Raw genomic sequence first — 21326 nt, 5'->3', positions numbered from 1 at the left:
CCCATTTCCTTCCTCACCTCTCTGTCTTTCCCCCCGTCTCCCAGAAGAAAACACAATTGTGAACTTACACTGAAAATCTTAGCTCTGTCTGTTTAAAACACTCCAGGCTTATTTCCAAAGGTATCAGTAAAAAAAACAGAACATAAATGCTGCTCACAAAAATTAGAGGATATTTCAAAAATAAATATGAAGCAATAAAATATCCCCTAATTTTTGTGAGCAGTGTATATCCTTCCTGTCTCTTTTTTGTTTATTTATTTATTTATGTCTGTATTTTATATTTTTCCAAAGTGAGAATTGGGGTGGGGTAGGCAGACAGACAGACTCCTGCATGTGCCTGACTGGGATCTACTCACCATGCCCACCAGAGGGCAATGCTCTGCCAATCTAGGGGGCGATGCTCTGCCCATCTGGGGTGTTGCTCTGCTGCAGTTGGAGCCATTCTAGTGCCTCAGGTGGAGGCCATGAAGCCATCCTCAGCTCCCGGGCCAACTTTGCTCCAATGGAGCCTTGGCTGCGGGAGGGGAAGAGAGAGATAGAGAGGAAGGAGAGGGGGAAGGGTGGAGAAGCAGATGGGCGCTTCTCCTGTGTGCCCTGGCCGGGAAACGAACCCAGGACTTCCCCATGCCGGGCCGACACTCTACTGCTGAGCCAACCGAGCAGGGCTGCTTCCTGTCTCCTGTTTATAAACTTCAATAATTACATGGCATTTAGTCTTTTCTAGATTTATAACAGTGATTTCGTTTTTACTCCTCTCTGAAATCTAGACAAGGAAAGTTGGAAACGGCATCTTGGGTGTTGGTGTTGGCCAGGACACACACCTTCAGGAGCAAAGCCAGGTGGAGCTGAGCTGTCTGCACCAGCGCGCCCTGGATGCCCAGGCACTGGCTGGTCTCTTAGGTAGGCACCTTGCACGTGCACAGGCTGGTGCAGTTCGGGACAGCTACAAGGACTTCTCAGAAGCACAGGGAAAACCATGTATATTTGTTTAGCTGTTTTATAGATGGTCTTAAAAAAGAAATGCAGGGGTTCTAGTCAGGATGGCAGATAGGTAAATGGGTTACTTAGAACTTCCCACAACCACATCAGAATTACAGGGAAAGTGCAGAATAACCACCATTCAAAACTGCCTGAAATTTAACTGAACAGAAGTTCTACAACGAAGGATATAAAGAAGCCACATTGAGACTGGTAGCAGGGACAGAGATGCAGAACAGGCCAGTCCCACCCCCACATGTGGCAGATAAAAATTTGAAGGGATATCTCAGCTGCAGAGGTTCACCCTGAGGAGTGAAGGGCCTCAGCTCCACCCGAGGCCCCCTAGCCCAGGGTTCCAGGGTTCCAGGGCCAGGAAGAGAAGTCCCCATAACTTCTGGCTGATTGTGACTAAGATGGAGGGTGGCTGGAGTCCCAAGTGTTCCTTGTCAAGGGCTAATGCATGGACTTACTCTAACCTCCAGTACTAGGGCAGAGGCTCAAAAGGCACGAGGGTCATACAGGGAGGAACTGAGTTGTCTGGCATCAGAGGTGAGAGCTGGAAGGGCAGCTTTACCTTGAACAGAAGTACTGGCAGAGGCCATTATCCCTTTCCTGAGCCCTCCCCACACAGATCTGGTAGGTGGTTGCCATATCTGAGTCTCTATCAACCTGGCTAACCCTGTTTTCCCTGCCCTGGTTATTCCCTGGGACCCTGCCCCACCCACCTTGTGTGCCCACTCAAGTTGTTTCCATGGGCTTTTCCAGACAAATGGCCTCTTTCCTCATGCCTCAGACTTTCCTAAAACTCTCAGATGAGCAGCATCTGGCCTCTATGTATTCTGTACCTCTTCCTACAGGGCCCCAGGCCCTGCACTAGTGGCAGTCAATTGCAGATCACTCTGTTGCTGGTACCAGGGACCCTAGGCAGGGACAGGTGGTCACTGACCTTATACCTCCTGGGAGGCCGCAGAGCTAATGCACTTGATGGACAGCTTCAGACCATGCTGATTACAACCCTACCACCTCTATGAGTGACACACTCAGGGGCAGACTTGGTGAGCACCAAAGCCCACTGAAGTAACCTGCTCTGTAACCCCACTCTGCTCTGGAGGGTTGGGTCCTGCACAGCAGCTCCTCCGCTATAGTCACAGCTGGTACTCACAGCCAGTTGACCTGGCTCAGTCCCTCCCAATTACAGCAGGACAGTGCACACAGCTCACACAGGGGAGCACCTGGAGCGCCCAGTTCGGGTGACTGGGGAGGCTGTGCAGCTGGGCCCTATCAGATACCCTCTTATGCAAAGCGATGCTACCAAGTCTGGGAGATGTAGCAGCTTTACCTTATACATAGAAACAAACAAGGAAGCAGCCAAAATGTGGGCACAGAGAAATAGGTTTCAAATGAAAGAACAAGATAAATCTACAGAAAAAGAACTAAATGAAATGGAGGCAAGCAAACTACCATATACAAAATACAAAACAATGCTTATAAGGATGCTCAAGGAACTTGGAACTTCAGCAGCATATAAAGAACATAGATACCATGAAAAGGGTCCAATCAGAAATGAAGGCTACATTAACTGAAATGAAGAATACATTACAGATGTCTGTCCTGTGGTGGCACAGTGGATAAAGCATTGACCTGGAATGCTGAGGTTGCTGGTGCAAAACACAGGTCTTGCCCAGTCAAGGCACATACTTCCAATGGGCACAAACAAGTTAATGTTTCCCCCACCTGAGCCTTCTGTCTCTCTCAGTCTCCTCTGTCTCTAAAATAAATAAATAAAACCTTTAAAAAATACATTATAGATAATCAACAGTAGAGTAGACGAAACTGAGAATCAAATCAGCGATTTGGAATATAAGAAAGCAAAAAACACCCAATCAGAACAGCAAAAAAAAAAAAGAATCCAAAAAAATGAGGATAGTGTAAGGAGCCTCTGGGACAACTTCAAGTGTACCAACATTCACAGCATGGGGGTACCAGAAGGAGAAGAGAGCGAGGAATTGAAAACCTATTTGAAAAAATAATGACAGAAACTTCCTTAACCTGGTGAAGAAAATAGACATACAAGTCCAGGAAGTGCAGAGAGAGCCCCAAATAAGATGAACCCAAAGAGGCCCACACCAAGACACATCACAATAAAAATGCCAAAGGTTAAAGACAAAGAGAGAATATTGAAAGCAGCAAGAGAAAAGCAGTTAGTTCCCTACAAGGGAACTCCTATAAGACTGTCAGCTAATTTCTCAACAGAAACTTTGCAGGCCAGAAGGGATTGGCAAGAATATTCAAAGTGATGCAAAGCAAGGACCTACAACCAAGATTAGTATACCCAGCAAAGCTATCATTTGTTGAAGGACAGATGAAGAACTTCCCAGACAAGAAAAAGCTAAAGGAGTTCATCACCAAACCAGTATTTTAAGAAATGTTAAAGAGGCTTCTTTAAGAAGAAGAAGAAAACGAAAAGGATAAAATATATGAATAATAAATGGCCACAAAAAAATGAAATCTTACCATTTATGGCAGCATGGATGGACCTAAAGGGTTTTTTGCTAAGTGAAATAAGTCAGTCAGAGAAAGACATACTATATGTTCCACTTGTTTGTGGAATTTAAAGAAAATATAAACAAACACATCAGAAACAGACTCATAGATACAGGGAACAGACTGATGATTGGCAGAGGAGAGGAGGATTGGGGGACTGGGTGAAAAAAGTGAAGGGATTGAGAAGTACAGTTTGGTAGTTACAAATAGTCACAGGGATGTAAAGTATAGGATAGGAAATATAGTCAATAGTAGTGGTGCTAGTGGTACCGCTATGCTGTACACCTGAAAGTAATAGAAAATTATATATATCCCCCCCCCGGAAGTGAGAGGCAGAGAGACAGATTCCCGCATGCGCCCAACCAGGATCCACCCAGCATGCCCACTAGGGGACGATGCTCTCTTCCCATCTGGGCCGTTGCTCCATGGCAACTGGAGCCATTCTAGCACTTGAGGCAGTGGCCATTGAGCCATCCTCAGTGCCCGGGCCAACTTTGCTCCCATGGAGCCTTAGCTGCAGGAGGGGAAGAGAGAGAGAGAGAGAGAGAATGGAGAGGGGGAGGGGTAGAGATATAGATGGTCACTTCTCCCGTGTGCCCTGGCCAGGAATCAAACCCAGGACTTCCACACGCCAGGCCGACGCTCTACCACTGAGCAAACCAGCCAGGGAGAAAATGATATTGAATGTAAACTGTAGTTGAAAAAAAAAAGTTTAATTAAAAGAGATTAAAAGAAAACAAAATGAAGTGCAGGTGCCATGAAGTAGACAAGCTGCAGCGCTCAGCGTGGATATTCAGAATGGATCTGTGATTAGGCTGTTGAGAGTTGCTTCTCTCCGCATCTGCGAGTCTGGTGTGAAGTTTATGAATAGCTAAGGGAGCTCCTAGGAACATTTTGCTTATTATCACCATGACTGCTGTTTTTTTTTCCCCTTAATCTTTTGGAGCACCAGTTTGTTTATGCGTCTTAGGCTGATGGACATATGGGTTGTTTCTTTTCTTTTTTTGGCCATTACAAATTAAGTTTGTTATCATTCATGTGCAAGTCTTTGTATGGACACATGCTTTCATTTCTCTTGGGTGAATACCTAGGAGTGTACTGAGCGGATCATATGGTAGATACATGCTTAACCCTTTCAGGAATTTCCAAACAGTTTTCCAGAGTGATTATATACTTTTATATTCATAAAAGCAGTGTATGAGAATTCCAGTTTCTCCACTTGCTCCCAAACCACCTGGTTTACACAATATAGCCCTACCCTTTAAAAATATTTTTTTAAACGTTTATTTAATTATTTTAGCAAGAGAGGAAGAGGGGGAGAGAGAGAGAAAGAGAAACATCAATCTGTTTCTGTATGTGCTCTGACCTGATTAAACAAGCAACCTCTGCACTTTGGGACAATGCTCTAATCAACCAAGCTATCTGGCCAGGGCAAAAAAAAATTTTTTATTTACTGATTTTAGAGAGAGAGGAAGGGAGGGAGACAGAAAAATCTACCTGTTTCTCTATGTCCCCTGGCTGGGGATTGAACCTGCAAACTTTGCACATCAGGAAGACACTCTAACCAACTGAGCTGTCCAGGGCACTCTCATTTTTTTTTTTTTTTTTTTTTTTTGTAACAGAGGAACAGATAGGGACAGACAGATAGGAAGGGAGAGAAATGAAAAGCATCAATTCTTCATTGTGGCACCTTTGTTGTTCATTAATTGTTTTCTCATATATGCCTCGACCAGGGGTATACAGCAGAGCAAGTGACCCCTTGCTCAAGCCAGCGACCTTGAGCTCAAGCTGATGAGTCTTGCTCAAACCAGTTGACCCTGCGCTCAAGCTGGTAACCCTGGGGTTTCGAACCTTGCTCCTCTGAGTCCCAGTTCGACACTCTATCCACTGCGCCACTGCCTGGTCAGGCCAGGCTCATCTTTTTTTTTTTTTTCATCTTTTTAATTTTAGCTATCCGAATAGATGTGTATGTACCTTATTGTTGTTTTAATTTGCATTTCCTTAAAGGCTAATACTGACGTGAATTCTTTTAAATCTATTGAAACTTGTTTAGTGGTCCAGAATATAGTCTGTTTTGGTATGTGCCATGAGTACTTGCTTGAAAGGAATATGTATTCTTTTTTTTTTTTTTTTTTTTTACAGAGACAGAGTCAGAGAGTGGGATAGATAGGGACAGACAGACAGGAATGGAGAGAGATGAGAAGTATCAATCATCAGTTTTTTGTTGTGACACCTTAGTTGTTCATTGATTGCTCTCTCATATGTGCCTTGACCTTGGGCCTTCAGCAGACCGAGTAACCCCTTGCTCAAGCCAGTGAGTGACCTTGGGTCCATGCTGGTGAGCTTTGCTCAAACCAGATGAGCCTGCGCTCAAGCTGGTGACCTCGGGGTCTCGAACCTGGGTCCTCTGCATCCTAGTTCGACGCTCTATACACTGCGCCTCCGCCTGGTCAGTTTTTTTTTGTTTTTTTTTTTAAGAGAGAGACAGGAAGGGAGAGAGATGAGAGGTATTAACTTGCAGTTATGGCACTTTACTTGTTCATTTATTGCAGTGGTAGTCAACATGGTCCATACCGCCCACTAATGGGCGTTCCAGTCTGACTCTCTATCCACTGCACCACCTGGTCAGGCCGTATTCTATTTTTGTTGGCTGGAGTGTTCTATAAATGTTAGATAAGTTGAGGTACCTAATACATTGTATCACCATGGCTTCTGATAAGATAAGCATTGTTATAATTCAAGTGTGGTCACAACAAAGTGCAGAAATGGGGATAGTTTCTCCCTGTGAAGTGCTGTGCTTCCAGTATGATTTCTGTGAGTGTGTTTCTGTAGTTGGAGGTAACTAGTTAGAGAGCTTGTTCTACTGTCTTCTCTTGTTGATGATGTCTCCACATCTGTAGCGAAACAGTGTGATTTGTTAGTACATTTCTCATTTCTCTCCCCCTCCCTCTTTTTTTTTTTTTGGAGAGAAAGAGAGGGAGAGAGAGAGGAAGAGAGATGAGAAGCATCTCATCAACTTGTTGCAGCACTTTAGTTGTTCATTGATTGCTTCTCATCTGTGCCTTGATGGGGGTGCCATTCCTTGCTCAAGCTAGCAACCTTGGGTTCAAGCCAGCAACCTTTGGGCTTAAGGCAGTGACCATGGGTCATGTCGATGATCCCACGCTCAAACGAATGATCCCGCACTCAAGCTGGATAAGCCCACATTCAAGCTGGTGAGCTTGCACCCAAGCCGGATAAGCCCATGCTCAAGCTAGCGACCTTAGGTTGCAGACCTGGGTGTTTGCTGTCCAAGTTTGATGCTCTATCCACTGTGACATTGCCTGGTCAGGCGAGTAAATTTCTCAGTTTAGAATAATCCTGCAGGGCCCTGGTCATTTGGCTCAGTAGTAGAGCATCAGCTTGGCGTGTGGATATCCTAGGTTCGATTCCCAGTCAGGACACACAGGAGAAGCAACCATCTGCCTCTCCACTCCTCTCTCTTTCCCTTTTCTCTTTCTCTTTCTCTTTCTCTTTCTCTTTCTCTTTCTCTCTCTCTCTCTCCCTCTCTTCCTCTCCCACAGCCATGGGTCGATTGGTTTGAGCACATCAACCCCGGGCGCTGAGGATGGCTCTGTGGTGCTAAAAATAGCTCGGTTGGGAGCACGGCCCCAGAATGGCAGAACATTGGCCTCAGACAGGGTTGCTGGGTGGATCTCAGTTGAAGTGCATATGGGAATCTAGCTCCCCTCCTCTCACTTGGTAAAGAAAAAAAATTAGAATACTCCTGCAGGAGCCAGCTCCATCCCTTTATAGCTGATGGCAGAGTGGCTTCTTCTCCCATGGTGTGTCTGTCTGCGGGAGAGAGTGCTGGTTTGCTTTAAACTGCTCTGCTGTACATCTCTTGGCTTAGTTTTCTGGTTCTGCTGATTTTCCAAGAAATGGCAGGTTTCTAGATTTCAGTCTTATTGTTTTGTTTTTGTTTTTTTCCTGAAAGCCTGTGAATGGAGAACTTTGGGTTTGGATCATTAGAACTGTCCCCAAATCACCACTGATGTATTCTTTAAAGAAAATGTTAAAGGGGTCTTTTTAAAAATGTATACTTTGGCCTGACCAGGCGGTGGTGCAGTGGATAGAGCGTTGGATTGGGATGCAGAAGACCCAGGTTTGAGACCCCGAGTTCACCAGCTTGAGCGCGGGCTCATCTGGTTTGAGCAAAGCTCACCAGCTTGGACCCAAGGTCACTGGCTAGAGCAAGGGGTTACTCAGTCTGCTGTAGCCCCACGGTCAAGGCACATATGAGAAGGCAATCAATGAACAAGTAAGGTGTCGCAACAAAAAACTGATAATTGATGCTTCTCATCTCTCTTCATTCCTGTCTGTCTGTCCCTATCTATCCCTTTCTCTGACTCTCTCTCTGTCCCTATAAAAGAAATAAAATAAAAAAAGTAAAAAATGTATACTTTGGCCTGACCAGACGGTGGTGCAGTGGATAGAGCATCGGACTGGGATGTGGAGGACCCAGGTTTGAGACCCCGAGGTTGCCAGTTTGAGCGTGGGCTCATCTGGTTTGAGCAAGGCTCACCAGCTTGAGCCCAAGGTCGCTGGCTCGAGCAAGGGAGGGGTCACTTGGTCTGCTGTAGCCCCCCCCCCCCGTCAAGGCACATATGAGAAATGAATTAATGAACAACTAAGGAACCGCGACGAAGAATTGATGTTTCTCATCTCCCTCCCTTCTGTCTGTCCCTATCTGTCCCTCTCTCTGACTCTCTCTGTCTCTGCCACAAAGACAAAAGGAAAAAAAAAGTATACTTTGTTTTATCTTTGTTCATTCTAACATGATAACATATAAAAGGGCCTACTTGCTGTTAATTATTTGTTTATGAAGCATTAGGTTAATGTTTCAGAATGAATTACTTGGTACTTTGTGTTCAATTAGTTGCTCACTGTTGAAATTCTTAGGAATCTTAAGAACAGATTGACCAGTAGGGTACCCAGCAAGATCTCACTGGACACCATGTGCTTTAGGAATAAAGGCTTTGTGAGATAAGGAGGGAGTCCCTCAGCTAGGACAGAAATCAGCTGATGAAGGGACGTCTGAGCCAGTGTCTCACACACCCAGGGCCCTGAAATGGAGGGATGGTGACTGCCATCTCTTCCCGTTATGGAGGGACAAAGGGGAGAGGCTGTCTCTGGCTCAGGAATCCTCAATTGTTAGGGTCAGTCAGCTTGAGCTGGTACAGTTCCAGTCTGACCTTATGTCACGTTGTCAACAGACCCTATTGAAAGGGCTGAGTGTTGCAGCTTCTGCAAGCCTGCTCAGAGCTGAGGAGGCCTGAGGAGAGAGAAGTGTTTGTGGGTGGTGTGGATTGTGGGTGTGGCCTCCTCATAGCCTTAACTCTGATTGAGCTCCACGGTACCGGTCCGTGGGCCATTTGGTACCGGTCCTCAGAGAAGGAATAAATAACTTACATTATTTCCATTTTATTTATATTTAAGTCTGAACGATGTTTTATTTTTTAAAAATGACCAGATTCCCTCTGTTACATCTGTCTAAGACTCACTCTTGATGCTTGTCTCGGTCACGTGATACATTTATCCGCCCCACCCTAAAGGCCAGTCTGTGAAAATATTTTCTGACATTAAACCGGTCTATGGCCCAAAAAAGGTTGGGGACCACTGGTGTAAGGTCACCTCTCCCTGGCTAGCAGCCTCATCCTTTTCTCTGCCTCCCCACTATCTTTCCTTTCTCTTTCCTGCTTTTCTTTGCTCCTTTTTTTGTCTTTTCCTCTTGTATTTTCTTTCTCTTTAAACTTTTCATTATGGAAAAGTTCAATTCTATACAAAAGTAGAGAGAATAGTGTAAAGTGTGCCCCATAGCCCTACCCCCAGCCTCAGCAGCTCTCAGTCATGGCCATTCACTTACTTGCATGTACCTTAGCCCCAGGTTTTTAAAGTATCTCCAGGCCCTGGCGGGTTAGCTCAGTCCGTTAGAGTGTTGTCCCAAAATGACAAGGGTGTAGGTTTGATCCCTGGTCGGGACACACACAGGAGGCCACCAACAAATGCACAACTGAGTGGAACAATAAATGAATACTTCCCTTCCCCCTCCCTTCTCTCTCTGTCTCTCTGAAAATCAATCAATAAATAAAAAATTAAGCCCTGGATAGATAGCTCAATTGGTTGGGAGCACTGTCAGAAAGCGCAAAGGTTGCCGGTTCAATCCCTGCCTCTCTCTCTAAAATAAAAAAGGTATCTCTAAATATTTCAGTAAGTATATAAAAAAATCAATGGGCTTAAATGAACAACAGTTTCTTAATATCAAATGTTCATTGAGTATTTGATATCCAGGATCAGTATTCAAACTTCTAATTCTCTTATAAATGTGATTTTTAAAATAATTTATTTGAATCAGGATCCAAAAAAGCCCTTATAGCAGTAGGTTGATTTGTCTCCTAAGTCTCTTAAATAAAGAAGGTTTACTCTCTCCATGTCTTCTTTTTTTTTTTCTCCTTCAAAATAACAGGTCACTTATCTCCTTTCAAGGTCCTCACGGATTGGGGTTTGCTGATTACATCCCTGTGATATTGTTGAAACATGTTACTTTGATCATTGTATTTCCTGTGAATTGGCAGGTGGACTTAGGTGGTGTCATATACTTCCATCAGGAGGCACTTGCTGTCTGGTTGTCTGTCTTTTTGTGCCCTTAGGAGGCACTGAGGGTTATTGATTATGTCCACTCCTTCAGGGACTGTGGGATGGTGACACTCTAATTCCCTCATTCCTTCTCCCATTATTGGCTGGACTGCTCCTTAAGAGACACTTCTCATGACCACCATTGCTTACCCTGAGTAACAGTTTGTATAGGAAGGGAGGGAAGGCAGGCCAACTGCTTGCTTCTTTCCCTTTATTAGTTTTCACCATGATCAATTGTTTCACAGTATCCTCCAATGATGACTGGCATCATTTTGGTTTTTTACCATAACTGTGCTTTCATTGATTGAACTGTGATGTGTTTCTGTCTGTTGTGTGCATCATTCTTATCAGTGCTCATATTATTTCACTTTTAGCTGTGAAACTTGTTTAGGCTCTCTCCTGAGTCCTTTGATGTGACCTAATAAAGTCTTTGATAGCTTCCTTGCTTTCAGGTGTGACAAATTTCCCAGGTTCAACTTGCACATAACCTGACATTTCTCCAAAGGTCCTGATTCCTTTTAATGGGAAATGGAATTTAACTACCACAACCTAGGGTACTCACTGTTAATTGCACAGAAGTACAGTTTTTGTTTGTTTTTTTTTTTTTACAGAGACAGAGAGTGAGTCAGAGAGAGGGATAGACAGGGACAGACAGACAGGAACGGAGATGAGAAGCATCAATCATTAGTTTTTCATTGCGCGTTGCAACACCTTAGTTGTTCATTGATTGCTTTCTCATATGTGCCTTGACCGCGGACCTTCAGCAGACCAAGTAACCCTTTGCTGGAGCCAGCGACCTTAGGTTCAAGCTGGTGGGCTTTTGCTCAAACCAGATGAGCCCGCGCTCAAGCTGGGGACCTCAGGGTCTCGAACCTGGGTCTTCTGCATCCCAGTCCAACGCTCTATCCACTGCGCCACCGCCTGGTCAGGGACGATGTTTTATTTTATTTAATTCTTTTAAAATTTTATTCATTTTAGAGAGGAGAGACAGAGAGGAGAGAGAGACAGAGAGAGAGAAGTGGGGGAGGAGCTGGAAGCATCAACTCCCATATGTGCCTTAACTAGGCAAGCCCAGGGTTTTGAACCGGCGACCTCAGCATTTCCAGGTCGACACTTTATCCACTGCGCCACCACAGGTCAGGCCAGAAGTACAGTTTTTTATAATTATTTTTAATAAATAATGAGTGATACTGCATAGTGATGTGGAGGATATCAGTCTTCAACAACACTTGGAATGATGGAATTAGAATATTCCTGCCATGGCTGTTGGCTCAGTCGGCTGGAGTATCGCCCTGATGTGCTGAGGTTGCAGGTCCAATCCCAGGTCGGAGCCTATGCCGGAGCCAGCCAGTAAATACAGAAATAAGCGGAACAACAAATCCATGTTTCACTTTTGTTCTCTCTCTCCAATCCCCTCTCTTTAAAATCCATTTATTATTTATTTATTTATTTTTAGGGTGAGTGGAGGGAAGATGGACTCCCGCATGCGCCCCCATCAGGATGCAGCCCCATTGAGGCTGATGCTGTTATCAACTACACTGTATTTTTTTAGAAAGAGAGTGAGAGACAGACAGGAAGGGAGAGAGATGAGAAGCATCAACTTGTATTTGCGGCACCTTCGTTGTTCATTGATTGCTTTCTCATATGTGCCTTGACCAGGGGGCTCCAACCCAGCCAGTGATCCCTTACTCAAGCCAGTGACCTTGGCTTCAAGCTGGTGAGCCTGCGCTCCAGCTGATGAGCCTGTACTCAGGCTGGCAACCTCAGGGTTTCAAACCGCGGTCCTCAGTCTCCCAGGCTGATGCTCTATTCTCTGCTTCAGGGCCTGGTCAGTATCAACTGAGCTATTTTTAGTGCCTGAGGCTGATGTGCTTCAAATGGAGCTATCTTCTGCTCCCAGGGCCATGCTTAAACCATTAGAGCCACTGGCTTTAGGAGGGGAAGAGGGAAAGAAGGAGGAGACGGAGCAGGGAGCAGCAGAATGGTTGCTTCTCCTGTGTGCCCTGACAGGGAATGGAACCCGGGACATTCATACACTGGGCCGATGCTCTATCTACTGAGCCACCGACCAGAGCCTCTAAAATCAATTTTTAAAAAATTTTTATTGCCTGACCTGTGGTGGCGCAGTGGATAAAGCGTCGACCTGGAAATGCTGAGGTCGCCGGTTCGAAACCCTGGGCTTGCCTGGTCAAGGCACATATGGGAGTTGATGCTTCCTGCTCCTCCCCCCCTTCTCTCTCTCTGTCTCTCTCTCTCTCTCTCTCTCTCTCTCCTTTCTAAAAATGAATAAATAAAATTAAAAAAAATTAAAAAAATTTTTATTTAGAAAATTAAATTTAACAGGGTAACATTGATCAATAAGAGTACACAGGTTTCAGGTGAACATTTCTATAGCATTTGAACTGTTGATTGTATTGTATACCCATCACCCAAAGTCAAATCATTTTCTGGCCCTGGCCAGTTGGCTCAGTGGTAGAGCATCAGCCTGGCGTGTGGGTGTCCTGGGTTCAACTCCTGGTCAGGGCACACAGGAGAGGTCCCCATCTGCTTCTCTACCCCACCCTCTCTTCTTGCTTCTCTCTCTCTCTCTCTCTCTCCCTTTCTTTCTCTCCTCCTGCCTTCTTGTAGCCATGGCTTGATTAGAGCGAGTTGGCCACAGGCACTGAGGATGGCTCCATGGCCTCCTCCTCAGGCACTAAAAATGGCTCTAGTTGCAATGGAGCAAGGGCCCCAGATGGGCCGAGCATCGCCTTCTAGTGGGCTTGCTGGGTGGACCCTGGTCTGGGCACATGTGAGAGTCTGGCTCTGCCTCCCCGTCTCTCACTGATTAAAAAAAATCATTTTCTGTCACCGTATATTTGTCTCTTTTTATTTATTCCCTTACCAAATAAGATTTTTTTTTGTGTGTGTGGCAGACAGAGAGAGTCAGAGAGAGGGACAGATAGGGACAGAAAGACAGGAAGGGGGAGAGATGAGAAACATCAGTTCTTCGTAGCGGCTCCTTAGTTGTTCATTGATTGATTCTCATATGTGCCTTGACGGGGGGGGGGGGGCTATAGCAGATCGAGTGACCCCTTGCTTGAGCCAGCAACCTTGGGCTCAAGCTGGTGAGCCTTGCTCAAACCAGATGAGCCCGCGCTCAAGCTGGCAACCTCGGGGTCTCGAACCTGGGTCCTCCACATCCTAGTCCAACACTCTATCTATTTCGCCACTGCCTGGGCAGGCCCCAAATAAGATTTTTTAAAAAAGAATATTTCTGTTTCGCTGCTGAAAAGTTTAATGATAATCTGATTTTCTTTTTAAAAATCACTTGATTTTTGCATAGCTATTCAAAGCATCTTTTTTTTTCTTCAAAGTCCAAAAAATTACCAGATTAAGTCTTGAAGTAGGTCTTTTGGGATTGGGAGTTCTTAGGTACCTGATATAGTTTTTCAATATGTAGTTAATTCCTTTTTTTTCTTTTCCGAGGTTAGAAGTGGGAGGCAGTCAGACAGACCAGGATCCACCTGGCATGCCTGACGGGGCAATGCTGTGCCCATCTGGGGCATTGCTCTTTGGCGACTAGAGCCGTTTTAATGCCTGAAGTGGAGGTCATGGAGCCGTCCTCAGCACCCTGGCCAACTTTGCTGCAATGGAGCCTTGGCTGCGAGAGGGGAAGAGAGAGATAGAAAGGAGAAGGGGAGGGGTGGAGAAGCAGATGGGTGCTTCTCCTGTGTGTCCTGACCAGGAAACAAACCCGGGACCCCCACACGCTGGGTCGATGCTCTACCGCTGAGCCAACTGGCCAGGGCCTGTAGTGAATTTTTTTAAGGGAAGTTTTCTTAAAAATTTTTTTTAATTTATTGATTTTACAAAGAGAGGAAAGAGAGAGGCAGGGGAGCGAGAAATATTAACTTCACTTTAGTTGTTCATTGATTGCTTGTCATTTGTGCCTTGACCAGGCAAGCCCAGGGCTTTGGACCGGTGACCTCAGCATTCCAGGTTGACGCTTTATCTATTGTGCCACCACAGGCCAGGCAAATATAAGTTTGATTATGTGTTCTGTACCTTTGCTTTGATATTTTTTCTCAGGGACTTGATAGTCATACTAATGTGTCTTTGCCTTCAGTAGTTGTCTCTCGAATCCTTTTCATCTCTACTCATCTATTTTAAGAGCTTGTTGAAGCACAATTTATGTGCCATAAAATTTACCCACTGTAAGTGTACAAATCAATTACTTTTAGTAAATTTGTAGTTATACAGTCATCACCACAACCTAGTTTTATAGTATTTTCACATCCCAAAAAGATCTCTTGTGCTGTGCCCTGGCTCGGTTGGTTAGAGCATTGTCCAGATATGCAGAGGTTGCTGGTTCGATCCCCGGTCAGGGCACACACAGGAACAGGTGATGTTCCTGTCTCTTTCTTTCTCCCCCTTCTTTCTCTTTAACGTCAATAATAAAAAATAATTTCTTGTGCTGTTAGCAGTCAGTCCCACTTCTACCCCGCAATTTCCAGGCAATTACTGATCTGCTTTGTATCTCTAAAGATTTGTGTTTTCTGAAAATTTCCTATAAGTAAAATTATATAATTTATAGCCTTTTGTGTCTGGTTGGCTCTTTTACTTCCAAATGTTTTTCAGGCTCATTCACATTGTAGTGTGTACCAGTATTTCATTCCTTTTTATGGCTGAATAAGTAGTTTATTGTCTGGATAGGTCAGATTTTGTTTATCCATTCCTCAGTTGATGGACATTTGGGTTGCTTTTGTTCTTTTGCTGTTATGAATGCAAAATTGCTATGGATTTTTTTGGATTTTTTTCCTCTTGGATAGATACCTAAGAGTCCAGTTGCTGTGTTGTATGATAAACTTATGTTTATTTTTTTCAAGAAACTGCCAAATGATTTTCCAAATTGGCCAGACCATTTTACATTCCTCCTAGCTACATGGGGCTCCAATTTTTTCACATCCTGGCCAACCTGTATTGTCCGTACTTTTAATTACTGCTGTTCCTGGTGAGTGATAGCTCGTGTTTTTGTTTTTTGGGGTTTTTTTGACAGAGACAGAGAGAGAGTCAGAGAGAGGGACAGATAGGGACAGACAGACAGGAATGGAGAGAGATGAGAAGCATCAATTTTTCGTTGTGGCACCTTAGTTGTTCATTGATTGCTTTCTCACATGTACCTTGACCATGGGCCTTCAGCAGACCGAGGAACCCCTTGCTCGAGCCAGCGACCTTGGGTCCAAGCTGGTGAGCTTTGCTCAAACCAGATGGGCCCGTGCTCAAGCTGGCGACCTTGGGGTCTCAATTCTGGGTCCTCCACATCCCAGTCCGACGCTCTATCCACTGCGCCACCGCCCGGTCAGGTGATAGTTCGTGGTTTTAATTTGCAGGTCCCTAAGGACTCATGATCTTAAGCATCTTTCATGTGCTTATAAGCCGTTTGTATATCTTGTTTGATGAAATAACTGTTTCAGTCTTTTGCCCTGTTTTTAAAAAAATTGTGTTTTTGGCCCTGACCAGATGGCTCAGGGGATAAAGCGTCAGTTTGGCACATCAGAGGTGTTGGGTTCAACCTCTGGTCAGAGCACGTATGAGAAGCAATCAGTGAATGCAAAACTAAATGGAACAACTAAGTGAAACAATGAGCTGGTGCTTCTCTCTCTCTCTCTCTCCCTTCCTTTTTCTTTCTCTCTCAAATCAATGGAAAAAAATTTAAAAGATTTTTTTTGTTTGTTTGTTTTTTTGTGTGACAGAGACAGAGAGTCAGAAAGAGGGACAGACAGGGACAGACAAAAAGGAAGGGAAAGAGATGAGAAATATTAGTTCTTCATTGCGGCCTCTTAGTTGTTCATTGATTGTTTTCTCATATGTGCCTTGACTGGGGGGCTACAGTAGACCGAGTGACCCCTTGCTCTAGCCAGCGACCTTGGGCTCAAGCCAGCAACCTTTGGGCTCAAGCTAGTGACCATGGGATCATGTCTATGATCCCACACTCAAGCCAGCAATACCGCTCTCAAGCCGGGTGAGAGCGTGCTCAAATCAGTGACCTTGGGGTTTTGAACCCGAGTCCTTTGCATCCCAGTCCGATGCTCTATCCACTGTACCACCACCTGGTCAGGCTAAAAAGTTTTTTAATTGTGTTTTTTGTTTTCTTTTTGCATTGTGAAATTTCTTTGTACATTCTAGATACAAGTCCTTTATCAGATATTTGATTTATAAATATTTTTCCCAGTTGTGTTTTATCTTTTAGTTTTACTAATGGTGTCTTGAAATGTAGTCCCTCAGTCAAGGCACATATGAGAAAGCAATCAATGAACAACTAAGAGGCCACAACGAGGCCCTGGCCGGTTGGCTCAGTGGTAGAGCGTCGGCCTGGCGTGCAGAAGTCCCGGGTTCGATTCCCGGCCAGGGCACATAGGAGAAGCGCCCATCTGCTTCTCCACCCCTCCCCCTATCCTTCCTCTCTGTCTCTTCCCCTCCTGCAGCCGAGGCTCCATTGGAGCAGAGAAGGCCCGGGCGCTGGGGATGGCTCCTTGGCCTCTGCCCCAGGCACTAGAGTGGCTCTGGTCGCAACAGAGCGACTCCCCGGATGAGCAGAGTATCGCCCCCCTGGTGGGCAGAGCGTTGCCCCTGGTGGGCGTGCCGGGTGGATTCCGGTCGGGCGCATGCGGGAGTCTGTCTGACTGTCTCTCCCTGTTTCCAGCTTCAGAAAAAATACAAAAAGAATAAAAAAAGAGGCCACAACGAAGAATTAATACTTCTCATCTCTTTTGCATTTTAATGAAATGCAGTTTATACTTGGAAATACAAATGCATCTTCTTTCTGAAGAGTTTTCCTTCTCTGTAACATGTGTGAGTTATCCTGCTTTACTTTTTATGATTTTTAGGTCGCCTTGCCTAAGCTGCTTGTTCTAAGAATTCTGCGCAGCTTTTAGAATGGATGGGTGGGTCTAGGCTATGTGTCGTTGTCTAGATACTGGCTAGAATAATACCTGAAATGTCCACACCGATAATCTTTCCACTTAAGGAGTATAGCTGTTGACTTTTGAGAGCAGGACCTTGTTGCATGACTCATGGTCCCAGGTGCTGTTGGCACCTTCTTTCTAGGACACACCTGTTCTGTCCGGAGTTGTTGGTGGCCTTTGGATCAAAGGAACCAGTGGCTCTTATTTTCACACGCGCCTTGTAAGTAGGCTGCTTCTCTGAATGTGGTGGAAAAGTCAAGTGCATGCTACACCCCCCTCCAGTTTTTTTTTATTATTAATTTTAATGGGGTGACATCAATAAATCAGGGTACATATATTCAAAGAAAACATGTCCAGGTTATCTTGTCATTCAGTTATGTTGCATTACCCATCACCCAAAGTCAGATTGTCCTCCATCACCTTCTATCTAGTTTTCTTTGTGCCCCTCTTCCTCCTCCCCCCCACCCCCCCGTTACCACCACACTCTTGTCCATGTCTCTTGGTCTCATTTTTATGTCCCACCAATGTATGGAATCATGCAGTTCTTGTTTTTTTCTGATTTATTTATTTCACTCCGTATAATGTTATAATGGTGTTACCCCACCATTTTGTTGTAAATTATCCAATGTCATAATTTCTTATGGCTGAGTAGTATTCCATAGTGTATATGTGCCACATCTTCTTTATCCAGTCTTCTATTTTTTTTTTACAGTGATTAAGGCCTTTAAGCAAGCTCTTGGCCAATACAGCAAGAATCCATAAAAGAGTAGTGTCCTTAACACCCCCCCCTCCAGTTTTGTAAGGGCTTGAGTAACGTATTCTCACTTGGCAATTGCAGGTGAAGGACTTAACGAAATACTTGGATCCCAGTGGGCTCGGCGTGATCACTTTTGAAGACTTCTACCGAGGGATCCTGGCGATCAGAAACGGAGGTCAGTGGTCTCCACCCTGTGCTCCCCTCGCCTCTCCCCTTCCTCACCTCCACCACCCTTCCCTCTCGCCCAGCCACCCACTGTCAGTGCCCTTTCTCCTCAGACTCCTTTTGCTGAGCTTAACATCTCCCTTCTCTTTGAAGCCCCTAAAATGTCCCAGGTTTCTGCGTGCTCTCTCTTCTTTCTTGTTCTTTGTTCCTCACACACCTTATCTTCCAGAATTGACTGAGTCAACTACTTATCGACAATGTTAGGAAGCTACTGCCACTTTCCCCCAAAGAGTTTTCAATGGGAACTTTGAAACATACAGAAATACTAAGGGACTTAAATAGTGAACACCCATATGTATATCTGTCATCTGTGTTCTGCAGGCAGCATTGTATCTTATACTATATCTGTATATTATTCATCTGTCTTCCTATCTATTCAACAATTGTTTCCTTTTTTCTAATGGGATGCATTTCATATCAGTATTCTTCCATATACTTAATCCTAAACACTCCAGCCTGTGTATTGATGATCATTACCTAGAGATCAGTATTTGTTTGCAGTCTTTTTTGAGTAAAAATCTACTTATAATGATATGTTAAGTGTGCCATTCTGTGAATTTCTTACAAAACTGCCCCATGTTGCCTGACCCAGTGGTGGTGCAGTGGATAGAGCATCGACCTGGAATGCTGAGGTCCTTGGTTCGAAATGCAAAGGTCACTCACTTGAGTGTGGGCTTGCCAGCTTGAGCGTGGGTTCACTGGCTTAAGTGTGGGATCATCAACATGATTGCAAGGTCACTGGCTTAAAGCCCAAGATCACTGGCTTGAGCAAGGGGTCACTGGCTTGGCTGGAGCCCCCTGGTCAAGGCACATATGAGAAGCAATCAATGAACAACTAAAGTGAAGATCTATGAGTTGATGCTTCTCATCTCTCTCCTTCATCTTTCTCTCCTGCCTATTTCTCTCTCCCTCTCTCAAATCAATAAAAAAAGAAAAGAAACAGAAATAAAACTGCCCCTTGTTCTTCCAGGTGGTTGTACCATTTTACTCTCTTACCAGTTGCCCATACACTTTCCTCTTCAAATGAAACTGAACCTCTGAGTAGACCTTTCCTTCTCATTCTCCTTCTTTGGCCAGGCTGTGTGGAGAGATGGTGTTGGAAGTCACCAGTCAGAGGCTTTCCGCCAACTTTCTGTACCTCATTGGAAAAAGAGAGGCATAAAGAGACTCAGCAGGGTCTATGGTAATCATGGTGGCCCAATTAAGGGGGGTGCCCTTGGTCCGAGAGAGACAGAGAGAAAGACAGAGAGAGAGACAGAGAGAGAAAGACAGGAAGGGAGAGAGATGAGAAGCATCAACTCATAGTTGCATCTCTTTAGTTGTACATTGATTACTTCTCAAATGTGCCTTGATTAGAGGGCTCCAGCTGAGCTAGTGACTCCTTGCTCAAGCCAGCGACATAGCATAATGTCCATGGTTCCACGCTCAAGCCAGTGACCCCACCCACACTCAAGCTGGTGAGCCTGTGCTCAAGCCAGATGAGCTCACGCTCAAGCTGGCAGCCTCAGGGTTTCGAACCTGAGATCTCAGCATCCCAGGTTGGCGCTCTATCCACTGCACCAGTGCTGGTCAAGCAGAACCTGAGGTCTTATTAGCAGTGTTGATAAGAGTCTCATCTGCCTTGTCTGTCACCTCTGCAAAATTATTGCCCAACAGTGTTACATAATGCCTTGGTTTCCTAAAACACCAAATCCCAGATGGCTTTGGGTAGTGTTCTGTGTATGGAGCCCTGTTTGTTACTACTTCTTTCACCCAATCAGTCCACACACATGTGAACACCAGCACAGCTCAGGGACTCCGCGGTGAAGCAGCAGTCAGGGTCCTTGTGTGCACAGAGCACATGATGAGGAGGGAGCAACAGGGGAGGTGCTGCTGCTGTCTCTGTGGGGAGTGGGGCGTGGAGCTGAGCTGCACAGCCTACCCCACAGGTGTTGATGACATCAGTGTGTTTCCTGGGACTAAAAGCACAGGGGCTGGGAGGAGCTCCGGGCCTTGGCCATGCCCTCTGCGGTCTCTCCACCTTCCAGCCGCGGGCTGAGACTAGGCATCCTCGGATCTAGGTGGTGGAGGAGCTCAGATTCCTCTCAGGTGCCAGGGCTGGGAGCCCAGTGGCAGCTGGGCCCGTGGGTATGGGCGGGGGGAGCCCTGGGTGGTAGCCAGTGGTGCTGAGGCCATCTGTGGGGCTCAGAAGCCCTCTCTTGTCAAAGTCCAGGCCGTTGGCTACTCTGTTCTTTGGGGCCTTGGTTAAATTGCAATGGAGCAAGCTCTGCTGCAGGAGTTCTCGGGGGGTCGTGACCTGGGAGTCAGCATGTGCTCCCCGACAGCTCGTGACTCAGGCAGGTGCAGCTCAGTCCACTGTAATAAAATCCTCTGGCCATTGACCTGCCTGGTGCGGGAGAGGACCTGTCTCTGCAGAGGCTGAGACCCTGTCAAGCAGGAGGGGTTGCTGGCTGCTGACCCACGTGGTTGTCTCGTGGGTTGCATGTGTCTCGAAGTTTAGCAGCTGAAAGCGTGTGTAGATAATTATTAATCTAGTGAGAGAAAATGGCCATCTGAGAATGGCCTTTCTCCTTGAGACCTGCTTTTCTTAATGGTTAACCACTCACCTGGATTTGCTGAGCAGGGGACTCTGCCTGTACGCCCGCCCCTCTGCCCTCGTCTTGCCTTGCCCGCGATGTTCGCACTGCTGCTGAGGCACTCCGTCTTTCCAGGGGCTGGCAGAGGGGAGCCTGAGTCAGGGCCCTGGGTAGGATTTTAGGTTCTCTGTCTCCGCCCGAGAGGAGCTGACCAGGGCTGTCTGTCTCCACCCAGAGCTCTCTCCAGCCTGCTCTCTTTCGCACATCTCCGGGCTCAGCTGGCACACTGCCTTGGTCACTGCGCATCCCCCGGTACCTGCCTTACTGCAGCTGCGCCTCCTTCTGCATCGAGGAGTAGCCCCTGCTCCTCTGAGCCCCCAAATCAGTTCACTTTGGGAAAGCCCTGCCTTTGGCCAACCCACACATGCCGCTGACCCCCACTGGGGTTCAGTTTCTTGTTTTGTATTCTTTTTGGTATTATTTCCACTTGGGTTTAATTAAAAATAACCCTTCCCCCCAATTAGTCCTGGAGTTAGGATGGAGTCTCCAGGAAATGGTGCTGTGGTTTCTTGCAAGAACATTCTGGAATAGAAACGTCCCCAGAGGGTGAGGCTTGGTCTCAAC

The 21326-nt window shown here is 45.7% G+C and overlaps 1 protein-coding gene across 3 annotated transcripts in view; it reads left to right on the top strand.

The window, feature by feature from the left end:
- Positions 1-21326, top strand: part of RAB11FIP3 (RAB11 family interacting protein 3) — a 97992-nt gene that overhangs the window by 33442 nt on the left and 43224 nt on the right. For all 3 annotated transcript variants that reach the window (XM_066275426.1, XM_066275425.1, XM_066275427.1), the window contains exon 2: positions 17983-18076. In XM_066275426.1, coding sequence (XP_066131523.1) covers positions 17983-18076 — 94 coding nt within the window. The remainder of the gene's footprint in view (positions 1-17982; positions 18077-21326) is intronic.

Source organism: Saccopteryx bilineata, chromosome 4 (genome assembly GCF_036850765.1).
Source record: "Saccopteryx bilineata isolate mSacBil1 chromosome 4, mSacBil1_pri_phased_curated, whole genome shotgun sequence".
Classification (NCBI taxonomy): Eukaryota; Metazoa; Chordata; class Mammalia; order Chiroptera; family Emballonuridae; genus Saccopteryx; species Saccopteryx bilineata.
Note: the sequence above shows the minus strand (reverse complement) of the source record. Positions and strands in the feature narration are given on the sequence as shown.